This window comes from Eschrichtius robustus, chromosome 16 (assembly GCF_028021215.1).
Source record: "Eschrichtius robustus isolate mEscRob2 chromosome 16, mEscRob2.pri, whole genome shotgun sequence".
NCBI lineage: Eukaryota > Metazoa > Chordata > Mammalia > Artiodactyla > Eschrichtiidae > Eschrichtius > Eschrichtius robustus.
This window is the reverse complement of record NC_090839.1, coordinates 64,536,890-64,564,165: the sequence shown is the minus strand read 5'-3', so window position 1 is coordinate 64,564,165 and position 27,276 is coordinate 64,536,890. Positions and strand designations below refer to the sequence as shown.

The window sequence follows — 27,276 nt, the reverse complement described above, 5'->3', positions numbered from 1 at the left end:
AAAAGGCCAATGTTTATTCATATAAACAAGAAGGACGCCCAAATCAAAAATAGAGAACCTAAAAATCAGATGGGGAAAAAAAAAAGATTGACAGTAAATTGACTCTTCATAGCAAAAAAACAAACAAACAACTAATGGTCAACACACTTGGAAAAACCCAACCACTGTAGAAATATAAGATAAAACCAAATTCACCATCAAATTAGCAAAGAGTTAAAATACTAAGAATACCAGTGAGAAGCAACCAGGCGCGTGCACACGCACACATACACGTGCACACATACACACACACACACAGCTGGCATCAAATCCTCTTTCTGGAAAGCATGTTGGCAATCTTTGTCAAGAGCCTTAAATGACCTAGGGATTCTCTTCATAGGAGCTGACGCTCGAGGAACCATAAACTAAAATGTGTGCTTAAAAATAGTCACAACAGCAGTAAGAACAATAAAAACAACACCCAGCCAAAGGGAGTATGAAATACTATGCGGCCATTAAGACTGCTAAAAAAAAACATTTAATCACCTGTAAAAATGCTCATGATATAATCCCAAGTGAAATGTGAGGACACAAAATGATATATGTAGAATGATCCAAATTTGTGTTACACAGACACATATAAAAACCAAGAAAAAAGATCAAAAATAGGTACTTGAAAGATCTTAACCATGGCTACTTCTGGGCGATGGGATTAAAAGTGATTCCTTTTTCCTTTCTTTGTCCTCGTCCCTGTTTTAAAATTTTTCTCTAATAAATGTACAGCTCTTTGTAATCAGAAAACACAAAAGTACACACACACACACTTCAGTAGAAATAGCCTTGGTTTAGTAAGTCAAGATGTGGTGGACATTTCCTAGGTACACAGCACTGAGCTAGGTACTTTGAGGGACAAAAGCAAGCACTCCCTGTTCTCAAGGGGTCTGCAGTCCAGTGAGCTAGACACAACTGAGGAAATGGTGTTGACAATTTAAAAATCTCCTGGCCAACCAAATGCTAGATGCTAGGGCAGGTGTAGGCACCACCTGGTTACCCTCACGCCATCTCTAATACATGTACCGTGTTCAGTGTACTTCTCGGCACACAGTAATCGCTCAATGAACATTGGCTGCTGCCGGCACTACCTCTACAAGCAGGGCAGGGTAGCCTGCCTGGCATCCCTCCCCTCCTTCTTCCTTCCTGGCAGAAGCCCAGTGTTATTCAAGAAGGCCACGCACTAAGCCGAGAGAGCACACTTCACACCTCCCTTACATCCAAGTGGTGCCACTAGGTCTGGCCAGTAAGACAGAAACGGAAGTTGTCAGAGAGGACTCCCAAGAAAGCTCCTTCACCGATGGACAGACTGCAGTCGTGAGCCCTTTTTGTCTTCTGCTTTCTCCCACAGACATGTGTTCAAATGAAGACTTTTAAAAACAAATACTCAAAACCTGAAAGTGACCGCCTTCCTTTCTCCAATCCCGTCTTTTGGGTCAACCAACACGATGTATTTTTTTTTTTTTTTTTTTTTCTGGAGCATCAAGTTTATTAAGTAGAATTGGAAGAACCAAGGAGTTCTTGGAACAAGAACTATCCCCCTCCCCCACCAACACAGAAGACAGAAGAGTAGGGGAGGGGAGACGTGCCCCAGGAATGACAGTCCAGTCTCTCAAGTTTCACCCAGGTGGGGGTTGAGGGGCAGACCTGCAGCCACGGTGGCCTCGCTTTCGGTCGCCCAGGCTGCTCCGGACCATCCTCTGAGCTGGCCAGGGTCTTGGATACGATGCTTCTGAAGGCCGTGCAGAGAACACACTCCTCTCCCCCTGCACCGGGCCCCAGGGAGCGCGGCGGCCTGACCTTCCTGCCTCGGTCATCCATGGGGTTCACATGGGCTCACTTTATTATGACGCCTCATGCTGGGCAGCTTGCAACAAAGATGTTTCAAAATAAAGTTCCAGATTCTCCCAGCCACCCCTTGCTTTTTCTGGCTCTGGCCAGAGAGAGTGGATGAGGACACACTCTCAGGCTGCCCAGCGTGGGAGGACCTTCCAGTGTTGGACACACCCAGGGGGCAGCTGCTTCCCTCTGGGGCTCCAATCCTGCTGCTGCTGGAGGTGGATGTCCCAGTGCCACACTGGGGGGCTGGGCTGGGGGTGGCAGTCCTCGCCTCCAGGCTGGGTGGGGGACAGGCAGACTCACCGGTCTTCTGCCCTGCCTGCTGGTCTTCCTGCAGCTGCACATTTTTTCTGTGGTAGAGCCGCCTGGTTTGCAGGGAGGACACCACAGGGCTTGGAGAAGGCTCAAGTTCACTGCCACAGAGGTCCCCGCAAGAGAAGGGCTTCAGAGTTATGATGGAGACCTCCACCTTGGGTTTCTTGGAGCTCACACTGCCTGTCCCAGTGTCCTGGATCTGGTCGCAAGTCAAGCCTGGAGTCCTCACCATTGTCACCTCCAGGTCCTCTTCACAGGGTGGCTGGAGTGGCTCCTTCTGGCCCATGTTGACCCATGGATGCCTCATGAGGTCAGGTAAGGTGCCTCTGTCACTGGGGTTGAGGGCAATCATTTTTTGTAACAGATCCCTTATCTTCAAAGACAGATAAGGTGGGATGGGGTATTGCCCTTGTAGGATTTGCTTCCGCAGCTCCTGGAAGTCTTTTCCCACAAAGGGCTGGGACCCAGTTACCATGGTGTACAGCACTACTCCCAAGCTCCACACGTCCACCGCAGGGCCGCTGTAGCTCTGCCCCAGGAAGAGTTCCGGGGCAGCATAAGGGTGTGTGCCGCAGATCGTGTCCAGTTGGACAGTGCCATCACACTTGTTGCTGAGGCCAAAGTCTGTAAGTTTGATATTCATGTTGGAATCAAAGAGGAGGCTCAGTGGCTTCAGGTCCCGGTGCACGATGCCCCTCTGGTGGCAGTGCTGCAGGGCGGAGACCAGCTGCTGGAACGGGCCTCGGGCCTCCGCCTCTGTCATACGGCCATGGGTCTTCAAATAGCGGTACATGTCCCCCCCACTGAGGTACTCCATCACCAGAAAAACTGTCTCCTCCGTGTCAATCACCCCCAGCAGTTTTACAATATTGGGGTGATTCAGAGCCTTCAGACTGCACACTTCCCAGAAAAGTGCCTGGACACTTGAGAAGCTCTGACGCCTTTTCTTAATCACCTTCAGAGCCACCTGTGTCCCGGTCAGAATGTGCCGGGCCAACTTCACTTTACCGAAGGTGCCTTCACCAATGGTGTGGAGGATCTCGAAGTCATCAATATGAACCTCCTTGCCAGCAGATTTGGCTGTGAGGCCCTGCATCATGGTGATCTGCTAACTACACTGACTGACAGCACTACCTAGCAACGCTAACTACGCTAACTAACAACGCTAACTGTACTAACAGGGCTAAGTGTGCTATCTCTACTAACAATGCTAACTACGCTAACTGTACCAACAGCGCTAACCAGTACTAACTACACTAACTATGCTAATCAAGTATCAACTATACCAACAATACTCACTATGCTAACTGTAGAAAGAACAATGACACAAATAAAAAAGAGTAGAGAAAAGAGAAACGAAAATCAACAAAATGGCAGAAACAAGGAAAACACAAGCTAACTGTAGGTCCAAGGCCGTCAGGTCACCAAAAGCAGCTTCCTGGGCTCTAAGGACCAAAAACCTGGGCCCACCTTTCTCTTTCATAGGGCTTTGTGAAGTACATCACAATGGTGCACTCTGAGGTCAGAGCAAGAAATGGACCCATCACCGCTGGGGATACACCACAGTGGTTTTCTCACTTTTTGAGTTCAAGGCCCCTTTACACTTAGGAAAAAGGATCCCAAAGAAATTTTTCTTTACGTGTGTTATTAGATATTGGTATTCACTTTGTTATAAATAAAAATCTGCAGGATACTTCAGTGGCCTTTTTATTTCTAGTTTGAAAATGTGTAATAATTTTAGAGACCTCGTAATGTCTACACTTGAAATGTTCAATTCCTTTTCCTTAAATTCTGGTCTCAAAATAACGTTACAACTTAACTGACTTCACGATACTATACAAAATGTTCTGTTGCATAAGACATGATACGGTACATTATGAAAGTCTATGAAGCTGAGAGAAGGTTTGCCGGGAAGGTCATTGAGCAGATTTCTCATCAGGAGCCTCGGAGGCCAGATGGCATGACTCAGTGTACTTGAAGTGTTGAAGGAAAGAAACCGTCAACCAAGAATCCTATATCTAGCAAAACTTTCCTTCGAAAATGAGGGAGAAATCAAGACATTCCCAGTTAATCAAGAGTTGAGAGAGTTCTTAACCACCAGACCCGCCTGCCACAGGGAGTTCTTCAGGTTGGAGTCAAGGACGCTGGACAGTAGCTCAAAGCCTTATGAAGAAATAAAGACCTCTGGTAAAGACGGGCGACGAGAAAAGCTAGTACTGTTGTAACTTTGGTTTGTAGCTCCACTTTTTGTCTTCTATTTGATTTAAGAGACTAATATATAATAAAACACACACATACAAATCAAAAAAAAAAAAAAAAAAAAAAGATCACCTCTTCACCTAGAAAAGTTACTTCACCCCCACTTTAGCCTAACTTTGGGAATTCCCATCAACAACATTCTTCCTTCCACTGTAGGAAGCAACGCTGCCAGAAGCTATGGCAAGCAGAGCCTCTTCTCAACACGATGTATTAACTGTTGAAACAGAGCTGATGAACATTTATTTAATGAGATTTGTTTCAGATTGATATGAAGAAACCAGAGATACAAAATCCAAACCTATAGTATTGGGAAATAAATATGTAAATCAGTTCTGGGTTATCTGTGCAAGCAGAGGCAGCATATTTTAAAAACAGAGAGATCAAATTTTAAGTCACACATATTCCCCCCCACCCCCTGGCAAAAACAAGTCCTACAGGAACAGAATATTGTACTTTCCCAATAACCCCTAAATTGTTATTTATTCCTGAATCCTTACCTGTTACTATTCAGTTCCCTCAGGTTTCTGTATACTGCCAAAAAGAACTGTGATTATATATCAGAATCTGTGCTCCAAACACACACGGACACACAGATCAAATTTACAACCTATGTTTTCATCCACATTTTATTGCATTTATGTTTTCTGTTCAAAACACTGATTAATTTTCCTTTCAATAAAAGAAGTATGGAGTGCAAATCTTTTTTACCCAAAGGTTTTTCCATTTCTTTCCTCTGTGTTATTTTGAGTCTTGCCACTGAATCAGAAAGCAAGAACCCTGAAGAACAGCCCAACGTTGCACAGGTGAAAATATATCAATATAGGAGAGTAACCTGGGAAAATGGAAAGGCAGAAATGGTGATTTCCATAATAGAGCTCCTGACAAACGCCAGCAGTAACACACAGGGAAAAATATGCCTGCACTGCTCCCATCCGACAGACCAAAAATGTACCTCAGAATGTGAAAATGAATCATTGCGGCTTTCAAACCAAATTTCAAATTAAGTACTGCAGACCCGGGGTGGGGGGGTGGGGGGGGACAGACTCGCAGACAGCAAGCTGGAAATCTGAGCGCTGCAGCCCAGGGACCAGTGGCTCCCGAGCGACTTCTGCCAACCTGGGTCAATCAGCGAAGAGGGATCAACAGTTTGTGTATAACATCTCTAAACTCATTAAACACCAAAGATAATCAAAGAGACAGGAAAGAAAGAAAGAGACAGGAAAGGAAGGAAATGGGGGGACGAAGAGCAGGTCTGCTTCCAATCACTTGCAAAGATCATCTGATGGGGTAAACTGCTTAGAAGAAAAAGTGAGAAAAGAATGAAAAAAGACAGAGAGCAGGAGACAGAGAGATTCTGAGGAAACAAAGACCAAGCCAGAGGGACCTAAAGAGAGATGGAGAGAGTGAGAGACAGGAAGAGTAAGAGAAAGAGAAGAGAGAGAACCAAAAGGAGGGGGTGGGCAGAGGAGGACAGGGAGTACTGCCAGAGAGGGACACAGACACAGACACAGACACACACACACACACACACACACACACACACACACACACTCAGAGACAGAGAGAGATAATGGAGAAGAAAAACAGCATCAGAGAAACAAAGAAAGCATGGGTGATACCTGCCCGAATGGGAAGTCCGTTGTTCCGCCATCCACTCAGCAGATATTTTCTGAGCACCTACTATGATGCTCAGCAGGGAAACAGCTATGCTCTCAATAACTCCAGTCCTGGGTGCTTGGTGACGGTTACAGAGGTGTGTAAATGAAGCATGATGGTGAGTCCAAAGAGGGAACGGACAACTCTCCATTCAAGATACCCCAAAACCATTGGGCCAGAGTCAAAGGGTACTTACTCCTTAAATATCAGATCATCTTGATATCAAATCATCTTGAGACATAAAATTAATTGACAGAAACAATGATTTAAAAGCAAACTAAATTTGGTATGACACCAAAAATACAAATAACAAGAAAAAAACAGATGAACTTCATCAAAATTAAAAACGTGTATGCTTCAATGACACCATCAAGAAAATGAAAAGACAACCCACAAAATGGGAGAAAACATTTGCACATCATATATCTGATAAGGGTCTTGTGTCCAGAATATACAAATAATTTTCACAACTCAACAGTAAAACAGACAGCTGAATCAAACAATGGGCAAAGGATCTGAAGAGACATCTCCCTAAAGAAGATACGCAGATGGCCAGTAAGCACAGGAAAAGATGATCAGCGTCACTTGCCATCAGGCAAATGCAAATCAAAACCACAGTGAGATACCACTTCACACCTACTAGGATGCCAGTAATAAAAAGACAGATGGTAACCAATGTTGGCAAGGATGTGGAATCACTGGAACCCTCATTCACTGCTGGTGAGGGGTACAGTCACTTTGGAAAACAGTGTGGCAGTTCCTCCAAAAGTTAAACACAGTCACCATTTGACCAGCAAGGCCACTCCTAAGTACGTACCCAAGACAAATGAAAGAACACGTCCCTACAACAGCCTGTACGTGAACATTCATAGCAACATTATTCACAAGAGCCAAAAAGTGGAAACAGCCCAAATGTCCATGAACTGATGAATGGATAAACTAAGATGTGGTGTTTATAATGGAACATAATTCAGTCATAAAAAGGCATGAAGTACTGATACTTGCTACCATGTTCACCAATCTTGAAAACATTGTGCTGAATGAAAGAAGCTAGACACACAAGGTCACATATTACCTCATTCTGTCTATCTAAAATGTCCAGAATAGGGACATCTCTAGAGACAGAGAGTAGATGAGTGGTTGCCAGGGGCTGGAGGGAGGAGGGTTGGGAGTGGCTGCTTCCAGTGCGGCAGCCAGAACTGGAGCGCGGAGGTACACAGATGATGACATAAGTGCCGCTGGACTAAGGGGAACCAGTAGGCAACTCCAGTGCTGGAGCCGCCTGCCCCCACACCTCCTGACTGCCCAGCCCCTGAACTCCGTAGGCCTCATACCTTTGGCCGAGGCCTAAAGGATGCAGGCGTTGGCCTGTCAGAAAGGGGAAGGAGTGGCTATTTTTTTTTTCCAGGAGGGGGTTCAAGCAAAGAAGAAAATGGTCAGTGCAAAGGTCTTTAGAGGAAAAAGAACACACCTCCTGGAAACTGGAGGAAGATAGAGACCTGTGTCGCTAGCGCAGAGAGCTAAGGGGGAAGGGGTACATGCATGGCGGGGGGCTGGGGACGAGGGGATGAGGTGGGGAGACCTCAGGCCAGGAAATGCTGACGAGAGCTGACCTCCAAGAGCAACGAGGGACCAAGGAAGGCTCTTTAGCAGTGACACGATGGTCTAATTCAATTCACACGTTTGAAAGACCAGAACCCACGAAGTTATTTTCAAGATAAAAATAGAGGTAACAGATATGAAAGCACTTTATTAACTCTAGGCACACCAATGTGAGATGGAAGAAGACTGTTCGTCAGAGTCCTTCCTGCACCAGAGGCTTGGACCGGGCTTGGACTGGCTCCATCTCAGGACAGTAGTCAGGAAACTGTTACCATATCCATTTTGCAGATAAGGAATATAAAGCTCAGAGAAGCAGCTTGTCAAGGCATGCAGCTCAAAAAAGGGTCTGGCCAGGACCCACCGTGCAGCCAGCCTCTCTCTGCCACACCTCCAGGGCTCAGCACAGAGCAAGGGCTCAAACACGGCCAGCCATCAGCACTCCTTCTACACCAGCTGTCTCCAAAGCCCTGCCTGGTTCTGACAGCAACGGGCTGCACGCAGTACTCGGTATCCAAGTCCTGTAGCTTTGGGGAAAATTACACTCTTGTGAGTAGCCAGATTTCCTCAAGTTTCAGCTACCCCACCGTGAGGCTCAGAGGGAGATTATAAACCAGAGCTGTTCTTTTGTTTCCCAAAGGAAAAGTAAGCCCAGGATTCAAGCTTTTAGACACATCCACTACCGAAGTAATTATACCATGGGAACGACGGGGGGGGGGGGGGGGGGGGATTTCAGTGCAGCTGCCTGATGCTCTTTCCCCCTTAATGACCATAAGCCCCTATAAATACCTTCAAACAAAGGCTTGAAGGTTTCATTCTCGAAATACGGCCTGTCAAAGTGCCTTAACCAGGCCATCTGCTGAAAACCTAAACTGGGGGACACTAAAAGGAGAGGACGATTTCTGACTATTTCTAGACCTTAGAACTGTGAACCCATTAGAGCAAAGAGCCAGCATCTTTATGGAGGCCAAGCCCTCATATAACCCACAGAAAAAATCCTTAAGACATAAACACCAAGGAAATGAGCTGATAATTCACCAAAAGGAAATTCAATTTATAAATACAGAAAAAAAAGTATTCCATCTCCATAGCAACTCAGGAAGTACAAATACAACCAGCCATATTTTTGCCTACTAGAATTCAAATGGTAACCATCCATTAATGCTGGAGAGAGTGGCCACAAGGCCCTGTGGTCAGGTGACACATTCAAATGGACACAGTCCTTCTGGGGAGCAACACGGAAATCCATAACAAAAGTCAGAAAAAAACACAGCATTTCATCCATCCATTTGGTTTATGGTACCACATCCCCCAAATTAACTGGAAACGTGGGAAATTTTTGGATACAAAAGACATTCCCTGCAGCAATGTTCGGTAAAGTAACAGTTTAAATAAAAAAAGCCCAAGTATAGGAAATGGACTAAATAAACTCTGGCCATCCTCTAAATGGACCATTATACAGCTGTTACAGACTGGAGTTATGCAGTCTATATAATGATAGAAAAACCCCTGAGACAGACAGGTCAGGGGAAGAAGCAAAATACAAAATTTGATGTACGGCATGAGTTCAGTAATATTTTTCAAAGGCGTCTGAAGATAGGAAAAATCTTTTGAAGGAAGTCCTGCTTTCCTAATTTTCTCTAGTGAAGGGGCTCAGTGTGGTGGAAAGAGACCAAGCTTCAGAGCCCAGGAGAGTGAACTGTGCACCCTACTTAACCAGCCAGGGACTCAGTTTCTTCATTAGCCAATCTAACCTTTAAGTGACTCGTTACAAAGGAAAACAAACTCTTATTCTTGAAAGCCACAACTGTTACTTGCAGCCCAAATCATTTCTAGGTGTTAGAGTAGCATTAATTCTCACTTCGGATTTGGTTTTGCATTTTTTTCCCACCTAACTCAAAGATAAACGTTTGGGACACTCAAGGCCTATCAACTGTTGGTTGGTCAAAAAACGAATGCTGAAACTTGTCCACGTGCAGTTTTGTCTGATCGATCTGGGAAGCATATTGGCATTTCCACTAATGCTGAATGGGCCCTCCCAGCATCTGGGCAAGGATGAGGCACCCACGTGCAGAAGAGCCCAGTTTCCACAAAAGAGCTATCACTAAAGAAACAGGGTTAGTTTGGACAATGCGATCCTGCTGTTTATGAAGGAATCTTTCCTCAGTACCGCAGAGGGCCCAGCAGATGGGTGACTAATGAAGAGAATATGATTGTTTATTTGAAAAGTGAAAAGTATTTTTTGCAACTGAGAAATCACTGCTTGACTCTTTGCCCAAACGGAAAGCCAAAAACAATGATGTTTCTCAAGTTGAAGAACCAGTTCCTGAGTCCAAAGAACAGCTTCAAATCTGTCTTCCAAGGCACTTTGCAAACAAATCTGGCAAGAAATGAAAGCTATCTAACATTTGAAGTGTTTTGGTTTTGGTTTTTAATTTGGACATCTTAGAACAAGGGCCTCAAGCTATGGCCCTCAGGTCAAATCTGGGCTAACACCAGTTTTTGTAAATAAAGTTTTATTGGTACTCAACAGTGCCTACACGTTTACATAATGTCTAGGGCTGCTTCTGTACTACAACAGCAGAGTTGAGTAGCTGTGACAAAGACTCCTCTGGCTAACAAAGCCAGAAATATTTACTATCTGGCCCTTTAGAGAAAAAGTTTGCTGACCTCTGCCCTAGAAAAAAATGAAGGCAATTCAAGTCACCTCATGGGTCCAACCAGACAAGCATGAGACGGCGGGAACTGAGCTACCTGTAGAGATCTTGGCACAAGACACAGGACCACAGATGGAACTCCAAGCCAGCCCAGTTCATCCCTTCTGATTCAGCTCACGGACACTTCCCCGTGTCACCCTGTGTACAAAGTACAGGCTGGTTAGATGTGCTCTTGGGTCCAAATCCGGCCAAAAATTTGAGGACTGTCCTGCACTTTCATCACTCATCCATGCATATGTTCAGCCTGTATTTACTGAACACCTATTTCCACGTGCCAGGCACGCTGTTGGTGCTTTGGGTGTGGGGCCAGTAACGCAGAAAGGAATCCCGTCACCACGGAGGTTACTGTCTTCTCCAGAGACAGAGCGCTAGCCCGACAACGAATAAATAAAACTAAATGCAAACGACGACAAGTTCTCCAGAGCGCTGAGACAGAGGACGTGGGGGGCTGCTGGGGCAGAACAGCCAGGAGAGGCCTCTCCGAGGAGGTGACAGCCCAGGGCCAGCCCTGAGGCATGAGGAGGAGCGGCCACGCAGGGTGCCGGGGGTGGGGGCCAGGGGGGTGCAGTCTAGGAAGGGGGGCGCTCTTCCTGCTGTCCCGGGACGGGAAGACTCAGGGGACGTTCGGGAGGCTCCCTGGTGTGTCCCCGGGGGCCGGGGGGGAGGGGGCGGTAGCTACACCAGCATCTCGGGCTCCGAAATGAACTTGCCCCAGTTCTGACTGGTCGTAAGGCTTCGGACAGACCAAACCTCCGCGCTCCTCCGCTTTTGCACAGGGACAACGGGGAGGTGGTGACTTAGGTGTGTCCCAGTCCTGAAGCGGGAAGGGCGTGGCATGCTCCAGGACCTGGTACAAGGCCAGAGGGGCAGAGGACAGCAGGTAAAGGGGGAGGGAGGCACACGACAGGGCGGGAGTGTGGGCAGGGCCCAGTCATGGTAAGGAATTCGGATTTATTTAAATTGCGATGGAAAGTCACTAAAGGGTTTGAAGCAGGGAAGGTTTTCACTTTTCAAAGATGGCTGTGTTATAGAGAACAGGAAAAGAGCGGGGTAAGAAAGGAAGGTGCGGCAGAATGCCACTGTGGTCCAGGTAAGAGATAATCATGGACTCGACGGAGGTGGGGCACAGCGACTGAACTTGATCTTGAGCACCTGCTCTGAACAACTGAAAGTGGCTACCTGGACCACTGCGTTGAGAAGGATTACGAAGCTTAGACGGGGTTCACTGGGAAAAAAGTATCTGGTTAGTGATGCCTGCCACAGGCGCAGGAGAGGGAATAACAGCAACAGATGTCAATATACATCCTCCGTCTACAGAAACTTCAAGCAGTGCTACTCACACTGTAACGTGTGACAACTCACCTGCAGATCTTTAAACTACAGATTCTGAAACAGTGGGGTTAGGGTGGGGCCTGAGATTCTGCATTTCAATCATATTTCAGGGTGATGATGCTGGTGCAGAGAGGTCACTTTGAACAGCGCAGGTCTGGAGCTTGTACTCTTTTCTTCCCCCCACAGATCTGCACAGGATGAACACCAGCTCCCAGGGCTCGTCACAAAAGGACTCTCAACAAATGCTGACTGGGCCAAGTTGGGGGTCTTTTTGTTTTGGTTTGGTTTGGTTTGGTTTTGGGGGTTTTGCTCTGTTTTGTTTTGCATGTGTGTGACTTTCAGCCCTCAACTGAAATAAAAAGAACTCCGAAAAATTCCAGGTAGCTAGCCATAAAAAGCATCACCCCAGAATATCGCCAATAACATCACGCCTATGTATTACACATCGTCTGTGGACCTGCACCTCATCCTTACTGAGTTGAAGATCATTTGGGTGAGGGTAAGGGTAAGAAGCGATGAAAATGCAATGAAAATGCAAAAGCTAGAAATCTGCTTAACAGGGCTGATTCTAACCACGGGGTTATTATTTGAACTCTAAGCACTGTGGAATGATTGGGAAATACGGTAAGGAAAGAAAGAGCTGCAGCTGGGTCCCCAGAAGAGCAGCACCGCGCCCCCTGCTGGACCCCCAGCTGCACTGCACGATGACAGCAAGGCTGGCTCTTCACAAAAAGCCCCAAAAGGGAGTTTGCATCCTGTGTCTGGACTCCACCACACTCCTGGTCCACAATCCCAACCACAACTATTGATAATATAAGAATTGGCCGAGTCCAAATTTCCCTCCCAAAGTCAGATCCAAATCAGCTCTAAATCAAGGATTGTAGCCAGACCCTGCTGTCTGCAGATGGGATCAGCTGGCCAGCGGACTGGGTATTAAATAAATGTTCCCCCAAACCTGAAGGTTCGGTTCAAGGCATTCAGCTGCCCTGGAAACCAAAGTCTCCTTTTGACAATGAACAGAGGCCCTACAGCTCCATGCAGCTCAGTCAGTCAGTCCCAGGAGCTGCCTCCTCTCAATTACACGGTCTACAGATTCTTGTCTCTCTCTCTCTCTCTTTTAAACTCACAGAATTACAAAAGCCTTAATTTTTAAAGAGTTTACCTTAATAGTGCACATTCATCTTCAGGGGGCCATTAAAAAATCATGAGAACATTCTCCTGTTGCAGGAAGTGATTCATGCTTTCTACTAGCATACACCTCAATTTCAGGCCTCTGCTGGTTACAGCATCCCAAACTCCCCGACTATATTAATTCAATGTATTCTGCACCTTTCTGAGTGGTTGCATATTAATATTACACACACACAGCGCTTTTCAGGTCTCCAGAATGTTGAACAAGACTGTTCCTTAGATAAAGTAAGAGCGAAAAGATTAATCATCACCAGGATTAATTGTGAGGAAGGAGTGGGACAGCAAAGAAGCCATTTGTACGTGAGGGATTTCATACCTCGGATGAATTCGCCTCTTGCTGGAATGCTGGGGGATGAGGGCTGAACGCTGCCCGGTAAAACACAGAGGTCAATTGCTTCATCTGTCTAACTGGGGTTAGTGTAAAGGCAGGCGGGCCTCTTCATTAACTCCAGTGTATTACTGTACAGTTAGCTACAATGAGGATGGCAAAGTAAACATGGGGCTGCAGGCTGGAAAGTCAATGAATTTTTTTAACAAAGAGAGGAAGGCTTGCTGAGTTCACAGCTACGGCTGTTGAGGCTTTGCTGAGACCTGGTCAGACGCTTAGCTCAGCTCCTCAACTCCTCAAACAATTCAGGAAAGGACCTTAAACTTTCCGTGCTGCTTCTCACCCTGCACCCTGGACCTCGGCTGACCCAGATGCCTACTGCAAACTTTACAACATACCCAGGCCCAAGTATGTAAGCTGCCTTTTAAAGATATAATAGGTTATATTAAGACTTCAGCCATCTTTGTCTCTGATCACCACCAAAGGCTTTGTTCAGTAGAATAATGGGTGTTAGAAATGATTTTTCAGTGAAGTAAAGGGAGGTCGAGATTTACAGATTACCTAGAAATGCCTATCCAAGCTCTGTCCTTGCTTGGATAAAGTATAACATCCAGGAAGCCCAACAGCCTTCCCCCTTTGGGAGGTGCCCAGGCTGGCTTCTAACCTGGTCTTGCGTGCAGCCGCCAATCGGAATCCCGGTTAACCTTAACCCATCCTGCCCTGGGATACTGTCACATCTGCCTTGGGCTCTTCCAGGAGGTACTATGCATGGAAGCATCCAAAAGGACCCAGAGCTGGGACTCCAGCAAGCTTGTCTCAGTGGGTTATCTGGTTTTGTGCTTGCTTGCTGTTAAAAAAATTTTTTTTGACTAGAGAAAGATCAAATTCAATGACCCACCCTGCTTTTGCACAGATGGTTTCTTTAGAATTCTTCAGAAAGCTTTGACCATCTCATCCTCCCTTTTTTGACCCAGAGAATTCCTACTCAGCTTTCAACCCTCAAATCAGATGGCACTTTCTCTAAGAACCTGATGCTCTCCCCAGACCCAGAACGGGCCAGGCTCTCCGCCATACTCCTGTCGCACCCAGACTCCCCTCAGTGCCATGTTAGGGAGCCTGTCACGCTGACCTGTAACTTCTTCCTACTCAGCTGTCTGTCCTTCTCGTCCACGAGCTCTGAGGGCAGTGACTTTGTCTTGTGTCTGCATTCCGGGCATCGGGTACTGGGCCTGGTCCATGGCAGGCCCTCTATAACGATGTGTCAGAGAAAGCAGTGAAGCCAGGAGAGGGAGGGAGGGAGGAAGGAAGAAATGATGGAAGGAAGGAAAGACAGAAGGAAGGAAGGAAGGGAGGGAGGGAGAGAGGGAGGGAGGGAGGGAAGAAAAGGAAGGGAAGGAAAGGAAAAGAAAGGAGAAAGGAGCAGTAGGGGAGGAGATGTATAATTTGCCACATCTCTTCCATTCTTGAAGTCAGAAGCAGGTGCTCAGATAACCCACTACTCAAAAGGATTAGTATTTCACACGCTGAGGAAAACAATGAGAAAAAAAAATCTCACCACAGCCGTCCAATAGCAAGAAACTGGGTAGGGAGGCAAGGCTAGCAGGTGCAGAGCCAGCCCCTGGATGAGGGTAAGAGCCTGGCTCTGCCCTCTCTGAGCCACGTGGGCGGACATAAGCTGCTGAGCGTCTCTGAGACTCAGTTTCTTCTTATGTAAAACAGGGGAACCACGAGAACATGCCGGAAAGTACTGTGGCGCGCATTCTGAGAGATGCTGACCGTGAAGCGCTCAGCCAAGAGCCCATGAGGAGAAAGCAGGCAATAAACGGTAGGTGTCATGGCTGGGGAGGGAGACAGACCCCAAGTCTAAATGCCTCACCGTGGCCCAGGAGCCGGGCCACCCACAGGGCAAAGCACAACAGCTGTCTGCAGACTGCAGGTGCTGTTTTCAATTCAATCAAGTGCCTGCTGCTCTCGCCTGATTGTTTAAAAAGCAAAGCAAGGAGCTGGGGACAGAGCTTTAGATCTCCAGATGACAAGAGTTCCGGGGATCAGCTGCATAACCATGTGAATGTACTTCACACTATCGAAGTGCACGCTTACAAACGGTTAAGGCGGTAAATTTTGCTATCTGTATTTTACTACGATTAAAAATAAAGTTGATTAAAAAAGAAATAGTGGGCTTCCCTGGTGGCGCAGTGGTTAAGAATCTGCCTGCCAATGCAGGGGACACGGGTTCGAGCCCTGGTCTGGGAAGATCCCACATGCCGCGGAGCAACTGGGCCCATGCGCCACAGCTACTGAGCCTGCGCGTCTGGAGCCTGTGCTCTGCAACAAGAGAGGCCGCGATAATGAGAGGTCCGCGCACCGCGATGAAGAGTGGCCCCCGCTTGCCAAAACTGGAGAAAGCCCTCGCACAGAAATGAGGACCCAACACAGCCATAAAATAAATAAAAATAAATAAATTTTAAAAAAAAGAAAAAGAAAAAATAGCAGTGATAGTTAATGTTTCCCGAGCATCATGTCATTGGTTTCATTCTATAGTCATTACAACCCATGAGGGCGATACCGCTATCTCAGTTTTACACCTAAGAAAGCTGGGGTCCAGAGAGGGTAGGTAACTGGCCCAAGGTCACACAGCTGCTGAAGGGTAGAACTGGGCTCACCCCCACATGGTCTGGCTCCAGAAACCCTGCTCTGAACCACGAGCACACTGAGGAGAAGCATTCCAGAATTACTCATGCCCAAAGGAGGTACCAGCCAGAGTCCCAAATTTGGAATGTACAGACCTAAACTGACTCTCCAGCTCTGCCACATGCTGCGTGCAGAACCCCACACTGAGCCTCAGTTTTCTCACTTAAAAAGTGAGAAGGGTACCTACACTAGAGACCTCAGAAGGCTGGCAAAGGATGGCTAAGAGGACGGCATCTGCAAACCACAGAGCTTCCTCCCCATGCCCCCTCCTGCAACATCACACGCTCAGGGAGAAGCCACTCCAAAGGAACACTCAGGTGCAAACACACAGGCTGGTGGTCACCTTTCATCAAGTGAGCGTTTTTCTGTGGAAACTGTGGAAAGAAAAGTCTGAAGAAGCAAATAACCATCACCCCTACCTCCACTAGCCCTGCATCTCTGAGAAATTTCCAGGGCACCAGGGTGGCTGGAGCAAAACCAGAACAGGCAAGAGTGGCAAGAGATTAACAGGGAACGGAAGAAAGTATACAAGTGGGTGCCGGGCACTTCAGAAACCAGCAGACAGAACAAGTGCAAGGAGAACCACCGGAACCAAACATCAGACCCGCAAGAACAAGGACAGTTCAATTCTTTAAGAGAGGCAGTTTAATACCAACAAATGACTGCAAGAGGGGTTGGCAAACTACACCCCCTGGGTGAAATCCAGCCTGTGGTCTATTTTATTGTAAAGACTGTACATTTTAGGAGAGGAGGGAGGGGAGGGAATGAAAAAAAGGAGAAGGAGAGGACGAGGAGACAGACCAACTACAATGCCTAAAGTACTTACTTCTGGGCCTTTACAAAAAAATAAATATTTGCCAACCTCTGGTCTCTAAGATATAATGGAAAGTAAGTACCTACTTCTTGTCATCTGAAGGCATAATGAGGTCTGTGCACATTTTGGAAGAAAACCAAACACCAAGGCGGAGGGCTGCCCAGATGCAAGCGAGGAAGACACCGAACCATCCCCACTGTGAAGTGACATGTAATGCTACACGAGGGGTGGCGGTACACGCCAAATTGGACACAGAAGCCGGCAGCACGGTGGGCGTCCAGAACCTGGCGGGAAATGGGTAGAGGTCCCAAGAGGTAAAAGTGAAAGGAGAGCTCTGGAAGACATGTCTGCGTGAATAAACGCAAGCTTGTTTGAAAACCTCTTGGGTGGGCAGACCAGGCCCCCACCCCGTGCTGTCGCCAGTCACTGGAAATTTACCACCACTGTTTCACCTTCCTAATTTGCTGTGTGATCTTGAGCGAGTGACTTAAGCTCTCTGTTTATGCTTCCTCACTTGCAGACTGAAGATCATAAAGCATCTAGCATATCGGATTGATGTGAGGATTAAATGAGCACATGGGCAGTTCTTCAAATGCAAAACACTACTTAAATGTTAGCCTTTTTCTTCCTTTTTTAAATCATCCTCTACCTTACATTTCGCTAACTGGTCCAGTTCAAAGACAGGGAGATGGGAGAATTCACTCCACCTGCTTTACTTGTGAGTTGATCTTAGACTGTAGAGCCAGTGACGGTGCTCTACTCACCAATTGCTCTCTTGGGGGTTCTGTAGAGCCCCCAGGAAGGGATGGGACCACGTGAGGAAGAGGCAGAAAGGGGATTAACAGACCCTGGAGGGGCAGGCAGGGGCAGGTCACGTGGGGTCCCAGCCACTGTGGTTTGTAAGGCTCCTCAATTCTTCTCGTCCCAGTGCTTCCCCACAAAGTTGCCAAGGTTAATCCCAAGAAGTAGGTTGGCCCCTATTAGCCATGAACATCCCACTCGGCCATCCTTGGGACATGAACAAGATGCGGTCCTGATTTCTCAGGCTAATTACCCAGAGACCCACCCCGGCTCACTGGACCCGGCTCACTGCCCCCACCCCCGAGCCTCCCCACTCCCTGCTCGGCTTTCTCTGTATTAGCAACAAGCCTGCCATTCTGCAGAGCTACCAGAGATTACTACAGCCTGCCTTGCAGAAAATGCTGAGTGGAACGAAGGAGGAAAGAAAAAAAAAAAATTTCTCCTTTATGCGATTCATACATGGGCAAGAGCTACAAACAATTCAGGGCGCTAAAATTAATGCGCTCCCCTGCCAATGAGGAAAGGGTGAACATCAAGGCAGACTGTAATAAAAACGTATTTAATGTGTACAGCACATATTTATTCATTTTGAGAAAATCTGCAATGCTGCCACCCCCCTTCTCCCATAAAATCTGACCATCCTACTCAGCTTCTATTCTTATCCCTTGCTCATTTGCGCAATTTTAACACTGCAGAATATAACTAGCCTAAGAATATTTTTTTTATAATTACACCCATCACAGGAACTGTCAGTATCTAATGAAGGATAATTTCAGCTATTATAAGAAGCTTAGAAGATCATTTTCATGAATAATTCGTAATATGAATCATTAAATTCAAACAATGTCAGAAATTTCAAAAAAAGAAAAAAAAAGGAAAAAAATATTTTAGGCATCTGAAAGTAACCATCCCTCTAAAGGCAGAATCCAGCTTCTGACGTACACAGAACAATACGACACATGGGGCAGATCTTCGTGTGAGGGGAGGAAACATGCAAATTGACTCATGTCACTTCCCACTTTAAATTTTTCACCAGGTTCCCCAGCCTGAGGATAAAACCCAAGCCTCTCTGCAGGTCACATGGAGTGATCCTTGCTCTGACCCTTCCCTGTCTCTCCAGCTTCTATCTTACCTCTTCCTCTCTCCAGGAAAGATAAGCTGTCTGAAAATAAAACAAACCTACCAGAACCTGAAGCAGGACAAAGGGGAAGAGAGATAAATCTTCCTGGTAAACTGCCTGTGCACCTGGATCCAGCCAGACCTGCACCCGAAGAAGTTCTGTGAGATAATACCCTTTCTTGTTGGCTTCAGTTGGCTTCATTGTTTGCCAAAGGGGAAAAAAGTCCTATTACTAAAATAAGGCTACAGGCCTCAACAGACCCAGAGGGAATAGCAGAATCACAGTTTTCATGGCTGGTCAAGGCCAAAGTCTGCAGAGCACTCAGCAGAGGACAGAGTGGGAGTTGAGGCTGAGCAGGGGGTGGTGATGTGTGTGAACACTGGGGTCAGGGAGTGGTCAGGATCAACGTATGAGCAACCGGGCTAGACCCAAGAGAGGACAAATCACCTGTGAGGTGGCTTGGCTAACAGGTATGTCCACACTGCATGGTGGCAAAGCCCCAGTATTCAGTCTCTCCCGGGAAACACACGAAAACCAAAGCACAACTCCCATTTCCAAAGGAAACTGGTCTGTATCCCACCTTGCACTATAAAGACATTATGCATTAAAATATATATGAATTTTCATTAAGAAGAATAATGTTTTTACCTTAAATAAGGAAGGGAAGGAGGAGGAATGGCCTTGACCAACAGATAAAATATCAAACTTAACTAGATTACAAGATTCCAGAATATTATCCCTTTCTAGAAAATGGTGTTTCTCAAACCACAGGTTGTGTCCCTTTTGTAGGGTGGTGAAAATAATTCAGTGAGTCACAACTGATGTTTGTTAACATGGAGTAGAACAGGATACAAAACATGAGAATGTTTTGCCCGTAGTAAAGGTTAAGTATTATTCCAGGAAGGTTGTGTCTCAATTACATACATACTTGAAAGTGTGTGCTTCAAAAGCCTATTTCTTACTGTGAGCCAGAGTCAAAAGGGATTGAAAATCACTTTTTTAAAAAATGTCAGATCCCAAAAAAAGATGTCAGATCCCCAAAAAATGGTGTCAGATCAGGGAGAACATTTGATGACATGACATGTTGGTTTCAAACTAAAAGGCAACTGATGGGCACAGAACCCATGCTTTCCCTCAGCGACCGTACTTCTGTAAATCTTTCCCACGTAAATGAAGCGGCCCAGGATATAAGAATACATGTATATAGGGGTTTATGAAACACTGTGATGGCAAAAACCTGGAATCAAACTAAATACCATCTATGAGGGAATGATTTTAACAATCACAGGACAGTCACATGATCAACTCTGATATGCAGATATTAAAAAGAATGACTTAGATCTGTATCTATTGATCTGGAGGAAGACTCATGACTGTTCAGTGATATGCTGTTACCTGAGAAAGCCAAAGTAGGTCAGATGGGGGTCAGCAAACTTTCTTTAAAGGGCTAGGTGGTTTTCAGTTTTACAGGCCATGTGTCTCTGTTGGAACCACTCAACTCCTCCATTGTATAGATAAAGCACACAGACAATACATAACAAATGGATGTGGCTGTGTTCCAACAAAACTTTATTTACAAAAACCAATGGCATGCCCATGGGCCATGGTTTGCCAACCCCTGATAGAGACTGTAATCCCATTTTTGAGGGGAAAAAAATGGAATAGGTAGAACAGGTATACTTACGTTTGCAGAATACAGATTTGCCTAAGTTCACATATATCAATTTACCCTGGTTTTCTAACGTGGGGAGCATTAAGGGAGATTAACTCCTTTATACGTCTCTGTATTATTGGGATTGTTATTTAAAAAAAATACATAGAACTCATTTTTTAAATTCCAATAAAATACTCAATTATAAAAAAACAATGTATGAAAAACAAGCTATGAAGTGATTGCTTTCACTGACATCAATTCTAATATATTAAACCAATATTTTTTATCGTTGCAAGTAACAGAAGAGACCTTCTATAATTCATATTTAATTGAATGCCAACTGCCGTACTCTCCAGATAGAAATTATCCAAGGAAGGTAGAAAGTATGATAAGTCATGGGAAACCAAGAAAATACTGTAAAGTTGATTTTCCTCTCCCTATGGGAGACTAAACGATGTAGAAAGAGCAGTTTAAAACTCGATCTCCTGAACCTGGGATCCACTGTTAACTGAGCCAGGTAGTTACTACCCGTGCCTCACAGATGGCGCAGGTGAGTTTATGCCATCTGGAAATAACTTGAAGAGCATTAAGCCAAGATTTGGACCTGGGTCTCAATTCTAGTTTCATCAAATTCTCTTGGCGCTGACCTAGCTGATCAGTACGATCATGGTAAATCTAATCCTTCATGCCATGAGGGCACCCTCGATTCACAGGGGAAATAGGCATGCGACACAAAGCAACTGGCTACCTTACTTCTGAAACATGAAGAGGAGGATGACCCCTGTTTCACCCAAACAGGGGGAGAGTTTCCAAGTGCTGAGCGGAGACCATCTTTCACATTTTACCTCTCGCCATTTCGCCACTGAAACTGACCCCATTACTGCCATTGCCCAGAAAGCTAGCACTTTGCGCCCACCTGCTCATCAAAGGCAGAGTAGCAATTAATTCACATGTGTGGCAAAAATGGCAAGTATCCCCTGATAGCCAGTGTTTCTTCTGTCGTAAGAAAAACACCAATTTTTGCTGGGCACTTGGACATCTGGGCACAAAACGAAGAGACTATGTTTCCCAGCATCCCTTGCAACCAGGTACGGCCACCGTGAAGTGTCATGAGCTAAATGCAGAAGAAAGATTAGTGTACTTCAAGGCTTAGCAACAGAAATTATCCAAAAAATAAACATACAGAAAGGAAAAAGATAAAACACACAAAAAAGGCCAGGTTATCTGCCCAAGGTAGTAACACTGCTGGCAAGGGGCAGAGCTAGAACTTTCTGGGACAAACCCATGGACGACACCTTCATGCTCTAACGCAGGATGGGCAGCCTTCATGAATGTTGTCCTGCTTTCCTCTGGAAAAGAGGTAAGGAAGGAGGCAAGACAGCAGTAACCAGCTTGCATGCCCATCAAACCCCACTTCCTGTCATCTTGGCACACATGTGACTGGTTACTGACAGGATCTTGGCATAATTTACAGTCATTTTATATCACTGCCTGATTTTACTGTTAAAATCCCTACCAATTATTTGTTATTGGTGTGTTTTTTTTTAATGCCATCAGTTTTCTTCTTAGCCCATGAAGTCCCTGTGTCAATTAGGGGGGTAAGGGATGCCCAGACTTTTCAGGCAAGATGTGTTTATCCCAAGAGCGTTCACAGTGCATAGCGCTATACCCATCTGGAAGGATATACTCCAAAATATTAACAACGCTTGAGGATGTGTGATTTTTATTTTCTCCTTTTTTGCTTGTTTCTCTTTTTAAGTTCTCTATAATGAATATGGCTTCATTTTTTAACAAGGAAAGAAAACACAAATTGTTATTCCACAATCAAGTTGCTAAAGACAATTTTCAGGCAAGCCTAGTGAGTTCAGCAGGCTGCTTCTGGCCCAGGGGTATATGTGTGCTTGTGTCTATTCCATATCCTTCATTTTACTCAGAAGGAAGCCAAGACCACAGAAGCAAGGCCTCAAAACTGTGTGCGCACCATTCCTGGTTGCCACCCTGCTAATGGCATTATAATGAGACAAACCAGATGCAAATGAGGGCAAAAGTAATTAAAGGTAGAGCCGAGCTTGGCCTAATTGGCTCCACCTGGTAGAGGAGGGGTTTTTTTTTTGGTTTTTTTGTTTTGTTTTGTTTTGGAGGGACTGGGCCTCAGAAACAGACTCTAAGTCAGAAATGGAAAGGTAATGGGGAGCACAGCACGGACCCAGAATGCCTCCCAGGAACTCAGGTCAAGGGCATCCAAGCAGCACATCACATGGCTCAGCATCCACATCCTCGCCTGCTCTGCCCACCAACTTAGCTGCCTGGGAGAAAACTGGGACTGGAAAGACCAGGCACCCCCCTCTCCTGGAGCCCAGGTTACTGGACCCACCCACTCATGCCCATCTGTGACCTCCAGAGGGGCAGACACTGTGTGTCATTCACTTCTGTTTCGGGGCCTCAATGATCCGGCCCCCCACCCACCAGCTGTGTGTCTTGGGCAGAGCACTTGACCATGACGGTGGTAATAACAACGATCTAACACAGTACATGGGAAGGACTTTAGACAGTTTGACTCCCCTATACTCTCTCTCTGAACTTTCTTGACCTCAGTTTCCCCACCTGTAAAGTGAGGATGATATAGAGTACCCACCTCACAGGAAGGTGGCCTCTTAAGCAGTTAGCACAGGACCTGGCATATGGTGCTTAACCCACACGAGTTGTTATTAGTATTTAAACTCAGTAAGTCACTCAGTCCATCACTCATCAAACATCTACTGATCACTTACCAGGGGTACGGAATCTGTTTCAGAAGCTGCGTGCACAACAGTATCAAAACTAAGTCAGTCCCCACTGTCACAGAGCTTATATCCCGGTAAATGTTTATGGAATATGTCACTAAAGAAAGGAAGAAATTAAAATTTTAAAGCACAAATTAGGCAGCAGTACTACAGATCTGGGAGTGACCAACTAGGGGAAATGATGGTGAGGACATCATTTAGGCTTCCTGGAGCAATGATATCTGTGACTAGGAGGTATACTGGGAAGGAAGAAGGAATATTCTATATTGAATGAACAGAAGGTACCAGGGTGAGAAGGCATTCCGCAGAGAGGGGTGAGGAAGGAGTGTATTTCTCCTGAAACGCAAAGAATGAAATTGAGGCCATAAACCAGTGAAATAACCCCAGACCAAGAGGTGGGCTTTATCTCTTTCTAGGATGTCTATTTTTCTATTCAGTCCAAGAAAAAAGAAAACATTTAGACAAGTCACTCTCCGCCGAGGTAGAAGCATCATTACCCGCTCAAGCAAAGCAAAATGACCAGTTGCCTGATGAAAACTGTAATTAGAAACTTAAAACAGAGCAGTTTTCAGAACCAAAGTGGCATTTAACAAAACAAGCCACCTGTCAGCTTCCAGGAAGGGGAGGAGCTGAACACCAAAGGAGACACTGATTGAAAAACTGCAGGATGAGAATCACAACGCCGAGACAGCCCTAAAAAGTCACAATGACAACGATAAGTGTTATGTCTGGCCTAGTCCTCTAAGGAGGGAGCTGAAGCACTCCAAGTACTCCTGTTCTGTTTCTGGGCCAGTGTTTCCTACTGAACAATAAAAAGGAAATGAACAAAAATCATGAATCGATACTTGGTGTTTTCAGGCAATTGTTTTTGCAGTGATTTACGAGAGGAAAGCATCCTGCAGGGGATAAAATCAGGTGGAGCAAATAAAACATTATCTCGTATGGAGGTCTCCAGAGAGACATGGGCCACTTCTAGAAGCAGGGAATGGATCCTCTTGCAGCTATGACCCTGTATCGTTGAGGAAGCTTTTCCCAGTAGTGATGGCACTAAGGGGTGGCGTGGGGGGACTTCAGAAACATCCTCCTCCACCCACCCCGGCAGAACTGTCATCAGCCTCACCTTCCTCAACGCCACCTGGGGCAAGGACCGCGGGCTGCCTACCCGATATCCACTGTCCCTCCTTCCCTATGTGCCAGTTAAGCAACCATGTTTCCCAGCTTTCCCCACAATTAGGGGAGGCCCAACAGCATTAAGCAGAAGTCATTTGGGGCGAAAGCTGCTTAAAGAAAGCTTATGATCCTTAAAGTTTTAAATCCTTATAGAATTCAGCTGTGAAATGCACTCTCTTCCCTTCCCACTTCTGCATCTATCTGCCTGAGATACAGATGTGATGGCTGGAGCACTAGCCGCAATACATTGGTAGATACCATGAGGCAATCATGAAGATAAAAAGCCATGTACTGAGGATGGTAGAGCAAAAAGAAAACAGCAGCCTGAGTTCCCAACCGCTATGGAATCATCACACTAGCCTTGGACTACACTACTTACTTCTAGACTTGTGTGGGATAAGAGAAAAACTTCATGGAAGTCAGTGTTGTCTAGGTTTCTTTTTCTTATGCAGCCAAATCTAGTTCTACCTGATACACTATCCCAAGGAAACATACAAATTCAATAAAAACAGAGCAAAACAATGCCTCCAAACCCCCTTTCCAACAAAACCACCAAACCCCTCCTACATAAAAACTTTGGCGTTACCCCCATTTCCCACATCACTCCAGATGCAAGATCATCTGTTTTTGCTCCCAAAATCCTCTCTTGTCAGAATTCATCTCTTATTTCTGGGGGCCTGCCCCTCTGCATTCTCAATCCAGAATGTTTGGATGGGGCTGCTCCCACCTTACGCCCTCCCTTCCAGGAAAGGGCATGTGACCATGGCTAGGCCTATCAGAGTTCTAACTCCCTCCCGCCCATGCCACCCAAGTCCCCAGAATTCGTTTAAGTGAGGCCTGCCACCCAAGCTGGGCCATCAGAATTAATCTGGAAACATCTGTGCATGCAGTCAGTAAGGACACCCTCAACTGCGCTTGCAACTTTTAAGTCTTTCCATTAATCTGCAATCAATATGGAAATCTATCTGTTATACCTGGGTGGTGAGTACATTGGGTGATGGGTACATCACTTCCTGGACTTCTCCAGCAAGTCCTGATTTTAAAATATCAAAGCTTTGGCCACTGTCCCTGGAGCACCTACCTGGTGCTGGCAGTACCGAGTGCTTAGCAAGGGCCAGGTACTGGGGCTACCTGTTCGGAGTTTTATTTAAAGGTCAGGAAACTGGCTAATCACACAAATATTGTTCTACCAGCCTAATGGACTACAAAGCTTTCAAAGAGGTTTACTCTACAATTATCACCATAATTATTCACCCACTTTCAGAAATTGATGTACAGGTGTTCTGCTAACGGTCCCTGACCTTCCACAGCCTGGACGCCCTTCAAAATGCATCTCCAATCCAACATAATGTCAACAATTGCCTGGTACTTCACATATGTCATCTCTTTTATACTTCAAATAATGCTAGGAAGTCAACACTATTATCTCTCTGTTCAAATAAAAACACTGAAGCTCTAAGATTAAAACTCATTCCAAGACTTCGGAGCTGGTAGATGATAGGGCTGAGGTTCAACCCAGATTCTCCCCAATGGGAAAATGTGTGCCTGCCTTTTGCCTCCAAGCCCTGCTATCGCCTTCTCCGTGCTCCTTCTCAAGGCAAAGGCTTCTCTTTACCGTGGAAGGAGGAGCCTTCACTGAGGAAGAAGAAAATGTCTACAGGACGCCTGGTCCACACACACCACTGCTACTGAGAAGCGGTGAGCCAGCGCTTCTGTTTGTCCTCAGCTGATGTCCAGTTCCAAGCACCTCATGCTCTGACCCGGCTCCCCATGTGGTCCATGACCGGGTTTTGGTCACCCACTGAAGACAGGGGCATAGAGTGGGTTTTTCTCAGGATAAAGTTAAGGGGTAGAGTCTAACCAATCAAGCCAGGCATCCCAGGCAGAGGCTGCCCCTGCAGACAAGCACCTCTCGGCCACCTGTCACACACCACCTCTGAGGCCCAGAGTGATGCAGCGTATCTTATCACCTAGAACATTTCCGGGAGAATCAACTTAGGGCGCTGGGGGAAGCATGGACTTGGCTTACATCTGGGTAGGAATTTTGGCTCAGCCACTTTAGAGGTGGATGACTGTAACGATTAATTTCTTGTGTCAGTGAGATTCAAGATATCTACCACAGGCCAAGAATCAAGGAGTAACTGACACATTTGAAGCACAATAGCACACATCACTTCATCAATTTGAAGGCAGTGGTTCCAAGTGGCCAAGCGCTGGGATTTTTTAAAACTCCCCAGGTGACTGAATATGGAGCCAAGATTGAGAAGCACTGCTCCTCGTGGGGGAAGATGGGAGAGTGGTTTATAAGGAAACTAGTGGGGAAGAGCTCTCTCTTCAGTTGGGTTGCTGGGAAGATTAAACCAAGAGCTGCTGACAGCTTTCTGCCAGCATAAGAACACCTGCCTGAAAATGGAGCCAACACATGAGGGGGGGGCGGGTGTAAAGCTGGGGCACACCAGCTCACAGGAGCCCGGTGCATGTACCTCTTCCCAACTCTGCATTCAGTGACATCGTGTTGACAGCTTGAAATCAGCCACAATGGAGTACCACCACCATGGACATCAGCAAGCACTTTAAATCAGAGCCTTCTTCCCTTAGAGAGCCAGCTGTTAAACATTCACCAGCAGCACCACACTGCCAATATTTGGGGGCGAGGGGGAAGGGAGACAGAGTTGAGAAATGAAAAAAATCAAAAACAAAAAAACCTCCTAATGATACTGTTTGAGCCCCTGGATCAAGCCATTCCTGAAGACAGGCACTCCTGGACTTCCATTGTTTTCATTTAAAACAGACTGAATTGGACTTTATGACTCTTGGAATCAAAAGAGCTCTGAATGATGAAGCCCTGGAAGAGTCAAAGTCATGTGCTAACTGTAGTCACAAGGAGCCAAAACTATATGTGATCAGAAGAATCTGGTTGGAGGCACAACTGAAGGAAGCGGTTACACAGGGTACAGCACGTTATCTGTAGCCCTAG

General features: G+C 46.0%; 1 protein-coding gene across 8 annotated transcripts in view; it reads right to left on the bottom strand.

Moving 5' to 3' along the window:
- The window catches only part of SNX29 (sorting nexin 29), a 565,105-nt gene that overhangs the window by 324,665 nt on the left and 213,164 nt on the right, over nucleotides 1–27,276 (bottom strand). The window contains exon 15 of one of the 8 annotated variants that reach the window (XM_068565501.1): nucleotides 10,466–10,553. The exons of the other annotated variants lie outside the window; for them this stretch is intronic. Coding sequence (XP_068421602.1) covers nucleotides 10,549–10,553 — 5 coding nt within the window. The 3' untranslated portion in view covers nucleotides 10,466–10,548. Of the gene's footprint in view, nucleotides 1–10,465; nucleotides 10,554–27,276 lie in introns of those variants that run through there. 8 annotated transcript variants of the gene reach the window in all.